The sequence below is a fragment of the Stegostoma tigrinum genome, chromosome 17, assembly GCF_030684315.1.
Source record: "Stegostoma tigrinum isolate sSteTig4 chromosome 17, sSteTig4.hap1, whole genome shotgun sequence".
Classification (NCBI taxonomy): domain Eukaryota; kingdom Metazoa; phylum Chordata; class Chondrichthyes; order Orectolobiformes; family Stegostomatidae; genus Stegostoma; species Stegostoma tigrinum.
Window position 1 is genome coordinate 32,910,554 of NC_081370.1, and position 20,328 is coordinate 32,930,881.

General features: G+C 40.5%; 1 protein-coding gene across 12 annotated transcripts in view; it reads right to left on the minus strand.

The window, feature by feature from the left end:
* The window catches only part of sox6 (SRY-box transcription factor 6), a 624,359-nt gene that overhangs the window by 354,012 nt on the left and 250,019 nt on the right, over window positions 1-20,328 (minus strand). For all 12 annotated transcript variants that reach the window (XM_048545909.1, XM_059652056.1, XM_059652052.1 and 9 more), the window contains one exon: window positions 6,486-6,732. In XM_048545909.1, coding sequence (XP_048401866.1) covers window positions 6,486-6,732 — 247 coding nt within the window. The remainder of the gene's footprint in view (window positions 1-6,485; window positions 6,733-20,328) is intronic.

Consider the following 20,328-nt stretch of genomic DNA (forward strand, 5'->3'; position numbering starts at 1 on the left):
TTGGCATGGAGGATATGACCGAACACAATGAATTGGGTAGAGGGCATGAAATGACCTAAATAGTACTTGGGCAGGCAGCAAGCATTATACAGGGGTAAAGTTGAGGAACTGTCAAGTCGTTTAAATTTCCTGTTTTGGTTAAGAAAAGGCCGCATTTGAAACAGAAGTCATTATGTGCAAGTTCTATAAATGTTCATTGACATACCACCACAGGCCAATAGAATTGGTACTGCCTGATTGCTTCCATAAGTTATCATTATCACCATGTGTGGCTTGTAAGGTCATAGTTTGACTGGCAGCTTCAAGTGATTTTAAAGGGAAGCTGTATACAATGTAGGGCTATGGATATAGTTTTTTTAGGGGTACTTGAAGGGATTTGAAGTAGATTGAATGGACTTATAACAATGAGTTATCTTTTCTTTTAATAAATATAGTAACATCTATAATAGACATGTAGAAATTTTTTTGCCTACTGAGGTCTGTCCATTGTAGATCCTGGGTGAATTGTCACAGAGGGTAAGGGAAAAGGGTGGTGGTGTTGGGATGAGTTATCCTCTTGGCGTGACGCTATAAGGCCACAGAAGTGTGGGGACCATGGTCTGCCATAGGGGCTATAAGGGTAATGGGGATATCAGGGCATGGGACATCATGGAGTGTTTCAGAGGACTTGCTGAGTAGGAAGATTGGCTGATATTAGCATGGAAACTGAGGGATCTTGGGAGTTGTAAATGAGGGGCATGAGGTGGCATGGATTGCCATGGTTGGGGCATGGAGAGGATAAAAACTAAAGTATGTAGCTGTTTTTATTATAACTGATTCAAAGTCCCGAATGCTAGGGCATGGCTTTTCTTTAAAATCAGCCTTGTTTTGCATTTGATAGTTGCCACAACTACCTGTGAACTGTTTCTGGAGACAGAGGGCCTATTCCAGGGATTTGTCCAAATTCATGTCTGTGGAGTCAACATTTCCTGACTCTGCAAAATTCAGCCCCTTTGCTCAGATTGACTTGACAATCTGGAGTGGGGAACAACCTTATTGATTTGGTTGAAAGATGCAAATAGAACCAATGTTTGTATTTGCATCTACCAAAACTTGGAAATCAAACAGAATGTTAGAGGTAACAAGATGGATATTTATCTCTATGACATTAATAATGCAATTATTGCAATTAATGCAAGATGGAGGTTAGAGATGGATGAACACAGCAGACCAGGCAGCATCAGAGGATCAAGAAAGCTGATGTGTTGGGTTCGGACCATCCTTCAGAAATTTCTGAAGAAGGGTTATCTCAGACTCTGGCATCAGCAGTTCCTACTATCTCAGAATGTTAGAGCTACCTCAATGGCTTAATAGGTCAATGCCAAGCCATAAGGAAGCCCCCAAGTTTGATTACATGGTCTGTGCTGAGTTAATCTCAAAAGAGTTGACCGTAGGACGCTAATTGACCTCAGCTCCCTCAGAACCCGGTAAACCCTTCTGTAAACTGTCAACACAAGGGAAGAACAGGAAGAGCTAGCTACAGCAGTGATGTAACAACAGGCAAGGGCAGGAGGGAAGAAATAAGCAGAAAAAGGAATAGAATTTTTTAAAAATGCAATCCGTCAGATTATTAATAACCCTCCTTAAATTAAAATACCTTCCCAGAGAGATGAGGATGCAATCTATCATTTTATAAAACTTTCTATCATTGAGCAATAAAACTGAATATTTATGTAATCCAAGGATTAATTTAGCAAAGTTTGATGTAGTCCTATCGCTGATTCACACTCCCATCTATGAAAGCTGTGTTCCAGCAAAATGTCTGCGACTCAGGCTACAGTATGGCAGCTCCTCATTTATGTTCAGCAAGGCCATGTTCAAGTCAGAGAATGCAGGAACAAGGCTGCATTTGACTTACATTCTGATCTAATATATACCATAATTTTCAGGTTTAAGGCATATTGACAATCTATTTTCTTTTAGATCTATTCACACTTCAAACCTGACTTATTGTATTCAGCTTCTGCTTGAAAATCTCTCCTCACAAGTGTTTTGGTCAATTGACATAGAATCAACTATTTGTTAGAATTGGTGTACAGGAAGTAAAAATACTAAATTAGTATCTGATGGTTTAAAAACAAATGGGACAGTAAGCTGACATGGGCATCATAGGGGTATAGTTTTTGTTTCAATCTTTCAGGAAAGCTCACCAAATATCCATGTTGCTATTTAGTGCAATTTGTGGTAAATTCCAATCTCAACTGCTGACTGTGCAATAATTGGAACAGTTTGCTCACAGCAGCAATTTCACCTTTGGTGTACCAAACTAGGTAGGTGTGACCATAATAAAATTGTTCAATAATGCCAAAGAAATTGTAACTGACAATGGGTCTTTGAATCACAACTGTGACAGTATTAGGCCAGAGTATTGGCAACTTTGCACTGGAACAAGGTGTGAAGGAACATTTTCATTTCACTTAGCCAAAGCAATGTCTCACTTGGGAATGCTCAATTGCATAAAGGAATTCTACACAATATGCAATCTTTGCTGTGCCCATAAGGAAATAATACAGTAGCTTAGAAGGAGTCTTGTCCTGCATCTGGCTGACTCTATAGTCAACCTGGGAGTACTTGATGCAGGAAAGAAAACATTTTCATCCATATATAACTGTGCTATAACTGATAATGTTGGAATACACAAAACTGACATTGTTACCAAAGATACTCCATTCACCAAAATTATAACACACTCCAGAGAGAATATAAGTGTCTCCCAAAATATATCAGAAATTTTAAAAATAGTGCTAGTCAGTGAGACTCACAAAAGGACCATTTGCTTGATTTTACCAGTTAGAATACACTAAAGAAGACAGTTCCCTGAAGTGGTTAAATGTAACCTCTAAACTCTTTCCTATTTTTATGTGAAGACTTTTCACCCTAATTGATTGGCAGCGGCAACTTGCCAGCTTGCAACCTGCAATTTACATCTGGAGTTAGGAGAAATTATAACAATAAAATCATTTCCCTGAACCTGGCTTCTGACTAAAAGTTAAAAATTAAGTGTCATCTTCCCATCTCTCTGTGTGTGACACACACACTTTTATCGTCCCTAACTCATTTTTAAAAAAAATTTCAGTCTCTTATCTCTCTCTCTCAGTTGGCTCACACCCATGTTCCCCCATTCTCATCTCTGAACAGGGAACTTGCTGGCTAACCTTTGCTCCCCAGCTCAGGGATGCAGAAGCCAAGATGCTTTGAACAGAATAAGGGGAAAACAGAGAGGGGAATGTAAACTGATATTGATGTGTTCTGACAGTGCAGATTTGTTCTTGTTCCCAAATTGCAGTTTTAGGTCAAAACTTGTTTCACCTTTACTGCACTTTCTGATTTCGCATCTTTTTGTAATTTTATTTCTCACCAGTACTGATTGCCAGGTTAAACAGCATGTCAATCATACTCAAGGATTTGACCATTCTGCTGAGTGGTCTCTCTCAGTTTGAGGGGTTTAAGGGGTTTTGGCAGAGTGGATTGCTGTCATAGTAATCACAACCTGTATTTGCATAATATCTCTAAACTGGAACAACATCCCAAGGTGTTTCACAGAATCTGATACATTTCAGAACAAGAGGAAGGAAGCAAAGTGAAAAAGGTAACAGACAGCAGTCAGAATTAATACTGGATGTTGTGCAGGAACAAAACTATGAGTATGTGCGTGATGCTGACCAATAATGTGTTTATTATTCAAATGGGATGAATGAGAAAATGTTATGCTGATTATATGACACAAACATTTTCAGTAATACCTCTTTGATGCTCTTGCAAGTGAATCAATTATAAATAGCACCACAAAGATGGTTCTAGAATTGAATTGGTTCCCAATGACTTGGTTAGGTGGTCAGACAACTCTGAGGCAACTAATTCACTAAACTGGGGGGTTAAAAGGTGACAAAATTACATAATTATTCAGTGGGAAGCCATTCAGCCCATTGTGCCTGCACTGGCTCAATTATCCCATCTGGCTCTATTTTCTAGTTTCAGTCTCCTGCCTTTTCCCCATATCCTCGCACCAAAGGCCGCCGAAGCAAATATGGGGCAAGTGTGGTGATGGTGGCAGAAATAAATGGAATAACAATCATTTGTTAGTCTAGCAACTAGGAATTTATCTAAACTATTCCTAGTCTTTGGCTTTAGATTTTGTGAAGGGCTAAGTTCTAGAGCTTTGAGGTTGAAATCTCCTGAGTATTCATGACAAATAATTCATTTATGTCTGCCATCTGAATTTTGTGGTGCAGAGGTAGCATCCCTACCCCTGAACAAGGAGACCTGGGTTCAAGTCCCACCAATCCAGAGGTGTATAATAGCAGATAATAAAATGTGAGGCTGGATGAACACAGCAGGCATAATAGCACTTTTTTTTATTCATTCACAGGATGAGCACATCACTAGGTAGGCCATCATTTAGTGTCCATCCTTAAATGCCTGGAGGGCAGTTAAGAGTCAACCACATTGCTGTGGGTCTGGAATCACATGTAGGCCAGACCGAGGTAAGGATGACAGTTTCTCTCCCTAAAGGACATTGTGGAACCAGAAACATTTTCCCCTAACAGTCAACAATGGTACACGGTCATCATTAGATTCTTAATTCCAGATATTTCGTGAATTCAAGTTCCACCATCTGCACTGGCAGGATTTGAACCCAGAATGTTATCTGGGTCTCTGGATTGACAATCCAGCGATAATATTACCAAGCCGTTGCCTCCCCCCAGGTTAATTAGGGAAATAGGTTAAATTTTTAAAAATTAAAAGGTAGGACTCCTTTGTCATTTCCATTTTTTTATGAATTTATGAGTTTATGAATAATAGATAATACTTTAGTTGTGTGCATACATACTCAGAAAAATTAACTTCTTTCGAAGTTTCCAATAGGTCAGGGAGTACATTCAGCACCGCATGCACAACTATATGGACACAAACCAAAGTGACAGTAGATTCAATACGAGCTCTCTGTTGAGGTTGTTAGAATACAATGACTGATTGTACCATGTTATGACTGAAAGTTGGGAGACAAATGTCCAGTATTTACATAAAACAGAAAAATACTGCTGATGATAAAAATCTGAATTGAAAACAAAAAGAAACCTGGAAACATGCAGTTGGTTAGGCAGCACACGTGGAAAGAAAAAGGTTTGAATCTCATCGGAAGGGATATTGCTCGTCTCATCATTGCAAAAGTCGGATGAGACGCAACAGGCTTTAAAATAATACAAGTGATAAAAAGCTACCAGCAGGCTAAACAAGCAGAGAGTGGGAACTCCACTCCTCAATGGGATGTAGTCCGACTCTCAATAAGCAACAGTCCTGTCAGCACCAGAAGAGTACGTGGTCTGCAAGACTGCATATTGGCCCTGGGATGATGAAAAATATGAAGTCAAAACCTAGGCAAGTCAGGAATTTTTAATGGGGAGGGATCAGCAGGTCTAGGGAGGGGGTTCGAGTACAGATATTGGGGGCCATGTGGGGAGGAATAAAAGTGGGGCATGTCCCCAATGAGCACATAGGACCACCTGAATAAAGTGAGCCCTGTCATGCTTTTCTCAAGAATTTTGTTTATTAAAATATGGCTTTCTCAAGCCTGTCTGACCAACCATTTTATGGCATGGGCAGCATAATATTCACATGGCATCGATAACAAGTTCAATCGCCTGTTTGTTATTTATTTAAAAATATGGGTAGGCGGCCAATATCAATGCTTGCTCACCTGACATTTTATGAGGACCTGGTCCAAGGTGAGCAGGAAGGTGTTGGCCTAATAATCCATTCCCAATGCCAAAACACAGCCGGTTTGGTGGGGAATGGGGTGGGGAAGTGAAATGGGGAAGCGGCGTGTCACCCACAGGAACATTTCAGGCTGAGGTCTTTTCATCAACACTGATTAAAGCACTTACAGCAATTTTTGCTGTTATTTTGCTATTATTCTGCGTGTGTGAGTGTGTGCATGTGACTGTGTGTGTGTGTGTGTGTGTGTTAGAGAGAAAGAGAGTATATGTGTGTATGAGAGAGAGAGAGAGAGAGAGAGAGAGAGAGAGAGAGAGAAATGTTCCGGTCAGGCTCAGGTGTAAACAATGATCATCTAGATGAGATATCCTTAAGCTGCTTTGAACCTGTATCACAGGTTACTTTATTCATGAAAGGAGGATAGAAAATTGGTGAAAAAAATCAGAGAATCCATTCTGAGGTAACCAAATTATGGCTTGTAGTAATGGGCGGAAAACAAGTCGCAGTGCTCTGTGGATATAAGAATTGGCTGGAGCAATCTATTTTCACTCACATTCCTTCAGTGGCAAAGCCTAGAGGTAACAATCCCAAAGAGAGGGCAGAATATCCATTCATCCATACATAATTGAACGTATGGATGAGCAGTGGAAAGTCAAAGCCTGGAAAATAAAAAGATTTAACCTTAGCAGTTGGAAAAGATGCTAAATGAAGATAGTTTGGGCTGTCCTTACCACTCTGTGCTGGGTGGTTGCCATGTTTTCCCAATCACTGTCTGCTTGGAGGTTGCTGACAACAGCAGGTAGCTCCTCAGAGTGAGGTTTGTTGATTACTAACGTATGGAGGGGCAGATGTGAGGCTGAGTGCTGATCATTGAGCTCCTCCCTTTCCCTCTCCCGTACCAATCGTTCCTGGACCATTGCTTCCTCTCCATCAGCAGAAGGAGCATACGGAGAGGTGGCTTGCTTAGAAGACATTCTGCTGTTGAATGTAAAGAAGGACACGAGTTCAGTTACAACAACAAGAGTGCTTTAATATTTTAAGAAAGTCATTCTGAGTCCTTAAAAACCATATACTTTACTAACTTACATAAACAGTTATTGTTTTTAACATAGGACGCACAATCGGTTCTGGAATTCTCATGAAACAGAGGGCAAAGAGGAATATTTGAGTCTTCCCACCTGACTGAAACAAAATTGTAAAACAACAGAAATGTTAGGAAACTGTTCGTTCTCTCTTTCTGGTTGATGGTTCTTTGGGGCAGGAGCACCATTCTGTGATAAACACTAGGTCCTTTCAGATGTCATAAGACATACATCACTACTATCCCAGAGTGATACTGGGCTGGATGAGCACTAAGTAATTTGGTAACCTATTTCAATAATGAGTAAACAATGCAGTTTTTATTACATTAACAAGTCCCTGTACACACACACACACATGGCATCAGTATCAGCTGCTGGCTAGTTGAAACAGGGGAGTCCAGCCAATAAGTTTTATCTAATTTGTGTGTAACACCTACTGAAAGCTCCACAGAAACAAACCAGATCTATTCACACTTGATCATTTTCCTTCGGCCCACTTGAGAACTGAATGCCTCTCCTCCCCAAATGACACCTAACCAAGTGTCAATTCACCTTCTTCCAGTGGGAAGCCTGTAGTATTGTTGATAGCATATTGACCACCCATAAACTATTGGTTGTGTGCCAATTAAACCAAGTCCTCAAAATAAATCAGGTCTCCTGTCTGTTCTATAGGGCACCAGCCTGGTAGGTTCTGCTGGCTCACCAGTCCAATTAGCAGTGGATAAAGGGTGTGATTCATTGATGGAATGTTTGGTTGATAAATACCAAACAGAAAGCAGAGGCCAAATCTAACCGGTAACTTTTACAGATTAGCTAGGGTCTGTTTCAACCATCCATTGACTACAACTATAAAGTACACCTGCCATTCTCTCAACAAGTGTGAATATTAATACCTTCAACAGTGTAAAAAATAAGTTATAAGGTCATTTAACGGCTAGCAGTAAACCCTACTTCATTGTCCTTGGTTTCTCCAGGTAACACATTTACCATGGTTGAAAGATTAGGTTGGAGGTCTGCTTCCAGATGTTCACGAGTCTTTTAGAGCCAAGCCTTTGAATTGCAAAGCAATTTGGGGATCAGACCTCCAGTATTTTCTTCCTTTCTTTTTTGAAAGGTTTGTCGTCCAACCCTCCCTTTCAGCAACATTTCTCAAACAAAACATTGAATGATTGTCTGCATCTCCCAATACTCCACGTTGTTGCATTCAACCACATTTGCAACAGTAATTATGGATGAGGTGAAGTAATGTTGAACTCAACACAAAAGACAATAATTAACATGCCAATGGTTTTGTATGGAAACGATAAAAGCAATTGTAAATTTCTGATGAAAAGTTATCCACCTGAAATGTTGACATTGTTTCTCTCTTTTGATGCTGCCTAGTCCACAGAGTCTTTTCAGCATTTGCTGTTTTTGGTTGCAGGAAAAAGCAAAGCAGTTCACAAAAGGCACTGAAGAACAATTTCTCTTTTTAAAAACAAAGACACTGTTTCTGAATGACACATATAGAGTACTCACTGCCTTGAATGCATTTTAAAAACGAGCTATGTTAAAAACTATTGGTCAAAATCACCTTCGTTTTTAAACAAATGTATTAGGAAAATGTATGACCAAATTAGTATTAAATTAATTGATCTTTCAATTCAATGAAGATAGTTTTAAACAGTTTCTATGAAGTTTCTCCATCCAAATATATTAAACAGTTATGCATTCCTGACTTTGCGATCATTGTGATGCTGACGCTATCATTGTTATTCATGATCAGCACCAAAGGGAAAGCAATAGTGGGACAAGGAATATCAACCTCACTCCATGTGCCTTTTTTCTCACAAGGAGACAGGGCAGAAGGTACCCAGCTGAAGAAACCAAGTAGGAAGCTGCCAGCAGTCTCCACTCAGGACATTTCAATGATGGCCAGGTCCTCAATCTCCAGCCTGACTTTGAACTTCAGCTTCACAGGAATTCAAGCCAAGGAGGGTGCACCTGGCTCTGGGCAGGTTACACTCAGCTTGTCTGGGTCCCCTGGATGCAAAAGGCCCCGGGTCACCTAAATTAAACACCAAGGACCGACACACACCACCATAGGCAGGCTTCATCCACCCCAGCTGCAGACCACAGGACGGTACCAAGACATAATAGGAATGAAAGGAGAGACAACACCTTCTGAGGGCATTTAGGTGGTACAGTAAACTTCATTGTAAACATCTGTTCATTTTCATCATCAACTATGTGAGTGATATCATTGAAGTTACGATTACAAGTGTGTAGTCCAGCCATCCTTAGAACTTTGATGTTTGATGGTCCAAGGTATGAAGTGAGAAGCCATTTTAATCTCCATAATGCACTTGCTATTTAGAACACAACTGAAGGAAACAGCTGTTGTACTTCATGCAGTGAGTCTGTCATTCTGTCAGTGTAGATGATCTCTCTAAATCTTCACATTCCCTTCTTTGTAGGCTTTCCCATCATCCTAATTGGTTTTGTTCATCACCATGTTTCTATCCAACCCGATTATTTATCTATTCGTCTTCTGCAAAAACTCAAGGCAACACAAACATGCTGTGAACATCAAAGCAGGTGTAAAGTGAGTAAGCGCTGAGACTGCAAGCGTGAAGCTGTGAGATGTGTACTGGTCCAGTCCTTGAGATCAGAACATGTGCATGAGTACAAAGTGTGCTGTTGCGGCAATGCAATTTAAGGCGACGGCATGATCTAAAGTACAATATTGAAGTGCAGACCTATACTGTAAATGTGGTGGTGATTTACCATCAGGACGTGGAGAGACTGGTACAAGTTCGATGCCATCTTCTGAGATGTTGGTGACTAATATCTGTTGAGACCATCACTGGCCTTCTTTATTTTTCTTGTGTTTTCTTTGAAACTATGAGCTGAAGTTGCGAATCAAAATTAGAACTTGGAACTGAAGCTCGTTTTAAAGAAAGTAAAGCAACCAAACCGATGTTTACATATGGGATTTGGCCTGGAAAGATAATTGCAGGTTAGTTATTTTTCTGAGAACAGTGCAGACATTTTGGCATCAGTTGTTCAACGACTTGCAACAGGTTAGCTGTTGCACTGGCCAATCAAGGGAAGGCCAGTGCTAGCCAGACAACCACACAGAATATGGATAAAAGCAAAACTATAAACTGAATTATTCATAACTGGGTTTTGGTAGTAGGAGGCTGACTACTTGGAAGCTGCAGGTCTGGAAAGCTGTGTTTGAGTTTTACACTCTCCAGTTTTATATTCAGTTAAAGAATTTCTACATTTTTGGAGAAGTATCCCAGTTTATGAGAAATAAGTGAATATTCCTCAGAGCCTGCTGGAACCTGTTTGCATTGACCCAGTGATTTTGGAATTCAAACAAAATACAATTCCATGTACCTACAATGCATAACAGCACTTAAGGATTCCCTAAGGACCCTGCACTCTTCACTGAAACAGTGATCAAACTGGCAAAGTACAACTCTTGTTACAGAGATAGTAGGAACTGCCGATGCTAGAGAATCTGAGATGACAAGTGTAGAGCTGGATGAATTTTCTGAAGAAGGGTCGCGGCCCGAAACATCAGCTTTCCTGCTCCTCTCGTGCGGCTTGGCCTGCTGTGTTCATCCAGCTCTACACCCTGTTATCTCAAAGTACAACTCTTACTCTCTTTCCAAGTTATGTCTTAGCTGCATCTGTTTGGGTGGGTGGATAGAGTGTGAGTGTGAGTGTGTGTGTTCAAATCATATGATTAACTCAGGCAATAGTTTATCTTGTTGCTAAGCTTTTCTCCACTAATGTTACGGCATTTATAATAAATTGTTAATTTCTGTTTAAGTTATAAACTTGGTGTCAGATAGCTATGTTAAAGACTGGTTAGGACCACTTGGGCAATTTTGAGGGTCATTGAATGTTTTCATTTCATAGTGTCACAAATCTAATGATAGCAAATCTGATTTCGTCTGGCTTGTTATTCCCGTGCTGTAAGGTGATTAAGATGGAGGGCCAAAGAAGTAAGTGGTGAGCTGAAATAACCAAGAAACTGCTCTGACTTTCATGTCAACAATTGTCACTGTCCAGTTGCGAACAGGGAATAGGAGACTGTGCATAAGTGGGGTGAGACTACCTCATTATAATGGACTAATTCATGTAAAAGGACATGAAAAGCCTCTCACTGCACACTAGCGAAATTCTTGTGAGCAGGTAGACTAACACTGGTTGAATGAATAGTACAGGAGAACTGAATGGAACAGTATCAGCCACACTGAAACTTGAGGTGACAGCATAGTGCAGCTATAACAGAATGCCACTTACGTGTCAAACATTATACGTGTCAAGCTAAGAAATTTCACAACTAATGGATCAAACCTAAGCTCTGTAGTAGTGCCATATCTGGATGTGAATAGTAATGGGCAATTAAATAAAATTACTGAAGGAGGAGGCTCCTAAAATATACTGAAACAGTCCAAATCCAAAAGAAATAAGTCCATGATTACAAGATAATAAAATGTGAGGCTGGATGAACACAGCAGGCCCAGCAGTATCCCAGGAGCACAAAAGCTGACATTTCGGGCCTAGACCCTTCATCAGAGAGGGGGATGGGGTGAGGGAACTGGAATAAATAGGGAGAGAGGGGGAGGCGGACCGAAGATGGAGAGAAAAGAAGATAGGTGGAGAGAGTATAGGTGGGGAGGTAGGGAGGAGATAGGTCAGTCCAGGGAAGACAGACAGGTCAAGGAGGTGGGATGAGGTTAGTAGGTAGGAGATGGAGGTGCGGCTTGGGGTGGGAGGAAGGGATGGGTGAGAGGAAGAACAGGTTAGGGAGGCAGAGACAGGTTGGACTGGTTTTGGGATGTAGTGGGTGGAGGGGAAGAGCTGGGCTGGTTGTGTGGTGCAGTGGGGGGGAGGGGACGAACCTCTCCCCCCACTGCACCACACAACCAGCCCAGCTCTTCCCCTCCACCCACTACATCCCAAAACCAGTCCAACCTGTTTCTGCCTCCCTAACATGTTCTTGCTTTCACCCATCCCTTCTTCCCACCCCAAGCCGCACCTCCATCTCCTACCTACTAACCTCATCCCACCTCCTTGACCTGTCCATCTTCCCTGGACTGACCAATCCCCTCCCTACCTCCCCACCTATACTCTCCTCTCCAGCTATCTTCTTTTCCCTCCATCTTCGGTCCGCCTCCCCCTCTCTCCCTATTTATTCCAGAACCCTCACCCCATCCCCCTCTCTGATGAAGAGTCTAGGCCCGAAATGTCAGCTTTTGTGCTCCTGGGATGCTGCTGGGCCTGCTGTGTTCATCCAGCCTCACATTTTATTATCTTAAATTCTCCAGCATCTGCAGTTCCCATCATCACTGATACAAGTCCATGACTACATCCAGGCTTGGGTTGATATGTGGCAAGTAATATTTAGGTCACCTGAGTGCCAGACTTTGACTGTTTCCAAAAAGAAACTAACCATCTCTCCTTGATGTTAATGGCATTACTATAGCTGAATGCCCCATTCTCAACATCCTCAGGTTTACCACTGAACAGAAACTGACCTGAATTAGCTATACAAATACTGCGGCTAAAAGAGCAAGTCAGAGTTTAGGAATTCCGCAGCAAACAAACTTACCTCCTGACTCCCTAAAGCCTGTTCACTATCTATAAGCTACAAGCCCAGAGTGTGATGGAATAGTCTCCTTGATGAGTGCAGCTTCAACAACACTCATTTGAATGGCACAACAAACATTCACACCATCCACCACTGATGCTTAATTGCAGCTGTGTGTACCATCTTCAAGATATAATGCAGAAATTCACCAAACTTCCTTCGAAAGCACCTTCTAAGCCCATGACCACTACCATTTGCAAAGCCAAGGGCCTTGGATAAATGTGAACACTACTACTCACAAGCTTCTCTCCAAGCCACTCACCATTCTGCCTTTGAAATATATTACCTTTCTGTCAGTGGAGCTGGGTCTACACTCTGGAACTCTATCTCTGATGGCTATTTGAGTCCACCTACAGCAAATGGACTGCAGTAGTTCAAGAAGGCACCTTACTACCACCTTATCAAGGACAAGTAGGAATGAGCAATAAATGCTGGTTCAGCCAGCGACACCCACATCTCATGTGTGAACAAAATAAAAATAAACGGAAGCATCAGATGAAGTTCCAAGAAGTGTCAAAGTAGGAGATTAATCAATGAAGGTAGTTAGATTTGGAGACAAGCATTTTTACAGAAGATTGTTAGTGCCATGAGTACAGATCTTAAGAATTATTAAGATTATAATTTGGAGTGTCTTGTCGTAAGTGGTTGGAAGTTGAACGTTAATAAAAGTGAACATCCAAAGACTAGAAGTTGTGGTGTATTTCTGGAGAAGCACGGATTGGGTCAGTTGGATAAAGAAGTTCTTAGGATGCTGCTGGTGAATATCATCAAAAAAAACATAGGTTTCTATCAGCCATATCCTATGACATGAGAACACACTGAAGGAGGTGACTGAAGAAAAGAACAGGCCTGTGGACCAAGAGGAGAAATAAAAGATAACATTAAGCAATTTGAAATTGAAAGTGAAATCCTGAAAACAACTGAAGACGAAAGAGCAGGACTATGAGGTTCGAGTGATAAGCAGAGAACTTGTCCTTTGGCAGATTGCTCTGACACTCCAAATATAAAAGCTATTAGAAGAACGAGAAATGAAGAAAATTAAGTTATCTTACACTGGTTCCTTTTAATATGAAGTCCAAAACTTCTAAGCAACTCCAAATCTCCAGTTTTTACTCTCCACTTTACATAAATTGCGAACTGACCTCAAGATTTATAGCAATTAAACTTTTTGAACACTCTAAACAATTCTACATTTTATTGTATTGAATAAAGTATGTTACAAGTTATAATTCTCTAGCTGTAAGGAAACAAATTGTCATCCAATGTCCTTTGTGCAACATATAGGAAATCTGCTCATACTACTTGTTTCAATATCAGGTAAGCATGTCATAGAAGGGACAATGGGTGCTTTTTTTTCATACATGTTTCGTAACCATCACATATTTGCCAGCATTTATTGCCTATCTCCAATTACTCCTGAACCATTGCAGTCCGTATGATGTAGGTACATCCATCGTGCTGATATAGCAAGGGAGTTCCAGGTTTTTGACCCAATAACAGTGATGATATGGTTCCAAATCAGAATTGTGCATGACCAGGAGGGAACTTGCAAGCAGTGGTCTTCCCATACGTCTGTTGTCACTGTCTTTCTAGATAGCAAAGATTGTAGACTTGAAAGATGCTGTTGAAGAAGTCAATGTGATTCACAGAAATGCATCTTGTAGATGCTGCATGTTGTGCTCCTGAAGATGTAATGTCCATGCAAACAGATTGTTTTATCTTGGATTATTTCAAGCTCCTTGAGAATTGTTGGAGTATGAATCATCCATGCAACTGCGGAATGTTCCATCATTTCCTACTTATGGACAGGCTTTGGGGCAAATTACTTGCCATACAGTTCCCAACTTCTGGCCTGCTCCTGTAGCCACTGCATTTAAATAGCTGGTCCAGTTATGTTTAAGACAATGGTAAGTTTAGGATTCTGATGGCGGCGTTTCAGCCATGGCAATCCCACTTAATTTCAAAGGGAGATGGTTAGATCCTCTTTTGTTTGTGTTAGTTATTGCCTGGTATGAATGTTACTCATTACTTAAAGGTGAAACACAGTGTTGTCCTGGTCTTGGTACATACAATTAGCAACTAACTACGTGCATATTCAAGGAGCTGCTTGGTAGCATTATCAATGACAACTTGCATCACCATTCTTATGGTTAAGAAGAAGCTGTTGGGCTGTAATCGGCTGGATTGGATATTTCCTTTTTTTTATGGACAGGACATATGTGGGCAATTTTATACAATGTCAAGTCGTTATAGCTGTACTCAGTCAGTTTGGCTAGATATGCTGCAAGGTTTGGAGCCCAGGCCCATGGCACTGCACCTGAACCTATTCATAGCTAACAAAGAGTGGGGGTGGATGAACACAGCAGGCCAAGCAGCATCTCAGGAGCACAAAAGCTTTTGTGCTTCTGAGATGCTGCTTGGCCTGCTGTGTTCATCCAGTTCCATACTTTGTTACCTTGGATTCTCCAGCATCTGCAGTTCCCATTATCTCTATTCACAGCTAATAGCCTTTGCTGTATCCACTGCCTTCATTTGCTTAGTGATTTTAACATACTGCATAGCATAGAACTAAGACCAGAATCTATCAACTAAAAATTGAAGTATTTCCCATGCAGACAAAGGTTCAAGGCAAGTAATAAAAAAAGGCATGAGGAAGATTTTATACTGACTGTTTGGAGAAAAGCCTTATTTTTGCAAAGAGATGGATTTTATTTAGTAATCTTTCACAAGTTGGCTCCAGGACTAATAATTATTCTGTTAGGGCTGATGCAAATATTGCCTCCCAACCTTCCATAAATATTACCATTTGATTAAACTTTTCAATCTTAGACCTAATACCACATTTTTTCTTTTCTCATTTTGCTGTGCTATTTCTTTATATGATAAGATGGGGTCTCTCCACCTTAACCATCATTAAAAAGTTTTCAAAAGTGGGGTATAGAGATGTTTTCAAGTCAGTAGAATTCATCATGTGAACATAATTTCGCTAGTGTTCACAAAGCACAAAAATCTCTCACTTTTTGATCCTGAAATGAGGCAGTGGTTAGGACACTATTATAGGCTTGAGGATCTTCAGCTCAAGAGAAGAATAAAAAAAATTACTGCAGTTCCTTATTGCTATTCTGCGACCTTTAAAGGGAACCGTCTGTGTGTGGGCATCTAGTGAGTAAAGAATTGGTCTCTTAGTCAATGCGGACAAGCCCACATATGAAGAATGGCAATTTGGGTGAGGTGCTTGAGCATTTTCGATCCCTGTGGAACCCAACATGAGTCAATGTCTTCAGAAGAGAAAATTGGAGGGGAAAATCTATAGTTAAAATATGAACATTAGCAGTATGTGAGCCAACATAATCTGTCACTCATCAGGGTGAGGGTTAATTCACTACTGGAGAATGGAACTTATTACGCTTTCCATCTGGCAACACTTTGGCTCTGGCAGCAATACTAGTCATCCCTAAATTAGTGAAAAACTTATAAAGAGAGTTGAAAATTGAGGATCCCTCAGAATTTGCCAGCTCCATAGAGAAAGCCACTCCAAAGAGTTTGGGTGTGCACAGCATGTGCGCATTCCACAAAGAGTCAAAGTGCCTGCGCACAGCATTACAATCAAATATTGACAAGCTGACAAAAAAAAGCCACCGTGTATCCAGCACACATTTTACTCACGGTAACCGTGAGCAAAATGTTTGCCATGCATCTATTAATGTCCAGTTTATCCAGGAACTAACGGTTCCTGTTGGCTTAAGGTTAAAACTCCTTTCCTTCTGCTGAGAGAAAAGAGATGGATTCTAATCTTTAAAATATCTTGTTCTTTAGTTATTAAAGGCCTCACTTGATATACACCTCCCTTTCCTGATTATCCCAAACAGATTGTCAGCCATATGACTGACAGAAACTGAGGTAATCCCTGGTTCAATTATTGAGTCAGCTCTTTCAGGCCGGAGAAAATCAGGCATGATCTTCTGCCATGGTCAAAATTGCCCACTGATGCAATCTAGATATACATTAACAATGCTTACTTAAATAAGTTGTGAAGACCTTCAAGCAACTGCAAAACATTAGGCAGCATATGTTAAAGCAGGACAGAAGACAATAAGGGTGGGAAGGAGGAATCTCATAACATAAGCTGCTATACGGCATCCCACTAAAAACCAAACACCCCAGAGTAACATTGTGTCATGTCACCAATGAAGATTATTTCCTCACATTATGATTGCAATGTCAAAGGGCTATTTGAAACAGAAAAATCAGAGTGAAGTCAACTAGATTTTGAATCCAATAGAAAGAAAAATGAAAGAATCCTGTTGACAATGATACATTAGCACACATTCTTGAATAACCTTTGGAATCAGGCTGTGCAAATAGCTAGTGGATCAGTTAATTCCCTACTGTTGCATACAGGGAAAATACAGTGGTCTTTAATGGAAAATTGTATTCCACAGGGTTGTTTGATGTTACTGATATAATCACCAGGGATTATATGACTCCCACAAAACGCTAGAAAACAGTAGAATATACCAGCAAAGTGAAAACCAGAGACTCAATCACTTAAAGTTCTAATCAGGAAAGGCTGGATGTGATTAACCAGTTATAATACGCACACTGTTACTTAGCTGACTACTCAGTCAAAAGCGTAACCTTTTCCGTTTGACATGTGAGCATACAATGCATAAAGATTACCCTGTCTAATCATCCTTACACCCGGGTTCTGGATTAGTCATCGATTTACACATTCAATTCAACAGGAAGTTTTCAAAGTAACGGGAATCAGTTATTACAGAACAAACAAACCAAAAAGACGGAATCTTATAGGTCCTACATGATATAGACTATGGCATGAGTGGCAGGAGAGGTCCATGAGGCCTATCTCAATGCTGTGCAAAATAAATGAAGGGCAACCTCCAATACCAGTCCAGGATCATGGGCACAGCCAATCAGCTGCTTGGGGAGATCAGAATCAAGATCATCTCCACAGAGGACATGACAAACCAAATGTTGGGCAGCCCACTACCTGTCTTGACGTTTTCTGCTAAGATTTTCCTCCTTGAATCAAAAAGAGGCAGGTAAAAGGAAGATAAAAGTGTGTGATACAGCTTTTATTTTGATGTAAATACGGAGATGTGATGAGCAAGTAAGATGGCAGTACAGAAGGTACGCACGGTGTATGGTGTTAGCGATTGGGATGGGAGACAGCCAGTGATGGAAGATGTTGCAGGTATTAATGAGAATGGCAGAGTATTAGCCTCAGTAAGAGGTGGGTATAGTGGAGGAGATGGAATGAGAATGAGCAATGCTGCCAGAGTGGAGAAGTCCGTTAACCTCTTTCCTATTGTGCTGTGCATTCCTCCAGATGGCTTCAACTGCACAGACATGAGTGTGTTAACCAAGGGCCAGACTGTCATGGTCTAGTGTCATGGCCTCCACTGCCGCTCCTGGAAGAAGAGGACATCTTGCACCTGCGCCACCCTTTTCCACCAATATCTCCAGGATTCCAGCTTACAAAGGTAGATGCGAATTTTCCCTTGTGTGCTACTTCCAGGACAAATGTCAGGAGCCATCCAGGGCAGATATGAACTCACTGTGCTTGTTCAGGTGCACATCAACCTTTTAAAGACGGTGCTGGCACCAGGAATACCATTTCATTTCAGAATATCCCAGCAGTGGTGATTTTTTGTAGGTATGATGAGTGGTAGAATTGGGCTAGGATTGGGTGAGAGGGTGGTGAAGGGGCAGGGTAAGTTGTTAATGAAGTGAGTTTTCTAAGATGCAGCATGAAAGCTGGCAAGGCCTCATGGCAAGAAACCTTCCATGAAAACCCGACAAAACTGGCACTTAGCCAAAGAAAACACAAGATTCCACCCCAAATGTCTCAGTATACATGAGTAAGACAGAAAGAGAGAGAAAGGAAGAAATATAAAGAGAAAAAGAGTAAGAGGCCAACGCCAAACAACTCTGAGCCGCACACATAACCCCACCTCTGCAAAGTGCTCCTGATTTCCAAGCATCACATATACTGCAGTTCCAGCATTTTGAGCTCCAAAGACAGACTTCATTTTTCAATGCTACTGATAGTGCTAAAAAAGCAGTGCTCTCTACGTTGAAATAATAAATAATTCTTCTACATGGAAAATTGAGTCAGAAATCACACAACACCAGGTTATAGTCTAACAGGTTTATCTGAAAACATGAGCAAATAAACCTAATGGACTATAACCTGGTGTCATGTGATGTCTGATCTTGTCCACCCCAGTCCAACACTGACACTCCACATCATGGGAAATAGGGTACTAATTTCAGTTTCTTCAGCCATTCATCATTCATTATCATTTCTCTGGATTTTAAAACTGGCCTAAGAAGTTTCAAGTGCTGAAATCGAAATGCTCAACTTGATCATGCTTAGCACCTATGTAAATGAGAAGAAGACACTTTAACTTATATACTAGATTAATAATGAACAAAAACAAAATTGCTGGAAAAACTCAGCAGGTCTGCAGCATCTGTGAAGGGAAAAACAGAGTTAACATTTCAGGTCCGGTGACTGAAGAACCACCTGACCTGAAACGTTAACTCTTTTTTTTTCTTCAAAATTCTGCCAGACCTGCTGAGCTTTTCCAGCAACTTTGTTTTTGTTCCTGATTTATAGCATCCACAGTTCTCTCAGTCTTTACAAGACTAATAATACCTGGGACTGGAAACAGTAATTCTGCTTTCTAACTCCCAGAATTAGTGTTTAGATTCATATCTTCTTGCCCTCTTACAAATGAGCTGACTCTGCAATGGCATAGTCCTTAATGGTTTTTTTCAATAACTTCACCCACATTGTCAATTAGTGCTAGAAGTCTATTTGGCTATGTGGGCATCAAACCAAGCTGTTTCTGACCTTCCTCCATTGTCTACATTATATTTTTTCAGATGCAGTCACTGAATTGCAGTAAGCAACAGGATATATTGATGATTTTTACTTTAATAAATCCAACAGTACTAACACCATTATTCTGGAAAATAAAACAAAATCTGGCATGACTTCAAAATGTTTAACAATTCAAAGCCAGCCTCATTTCAGTCCTAGGACATGCACATTTATTGAAGGTTCAAACGGACATACTTACATTAACAAAATAATTTGCCACTAAATCATTCATTCCACTTACCCTGACTGCTCGCAATTGAAGACTGTATAAAAATTGTAGGTATATTCCTTCATATTTTGACCATGTGTCAGTACTCTGTTGTTAAATAGACTGTTAGTGTCCTTAGGCAATCTTCACAGTGATGTGAAGCCATTCATCTGCCCCATTCCAATTTATGTTGACATGGTTCAATCCTGACAACAAATTGATTTGGCATATCACAGGTCCATTGGAGTTATATCAGTATTTAAAGAGTTAAGTTGAAATCATATTTGATTTTTGAATGAAAATGGGATAAGATAAGTAGAGCCAAGTGGAACATGCAGCCTAGAACAAGTAGGCATAATTTTTTAAATTACAGTTGGACAATTTAAAATCAGGAAGCACACTTTCACACAAAAAAGTGGAAATTGGAAACTCTTTTCTCCAAAAGTTTATGTGTGCCCTATCAAATTGAAATCATCAAGAATGAGACTGAAAATAATATACTCATAATTCTCCACCCTTCTCTCAACTACATTCTGAACCCATGTTCCATCTTGCAGTTCATGGTAGCCCTTCACTTTCCTTTGCAATCTCATACTGGCAGTAATTTTCTACCCCATTCCTTTCAGAACACATGTTTATGGCATGTAATAATTTTCTCCAAGGAGAAAATTCTGAATGTACTGCTAAGAGGGCAAGAGCAAGGAATTGCACCATGGGGCCAGTC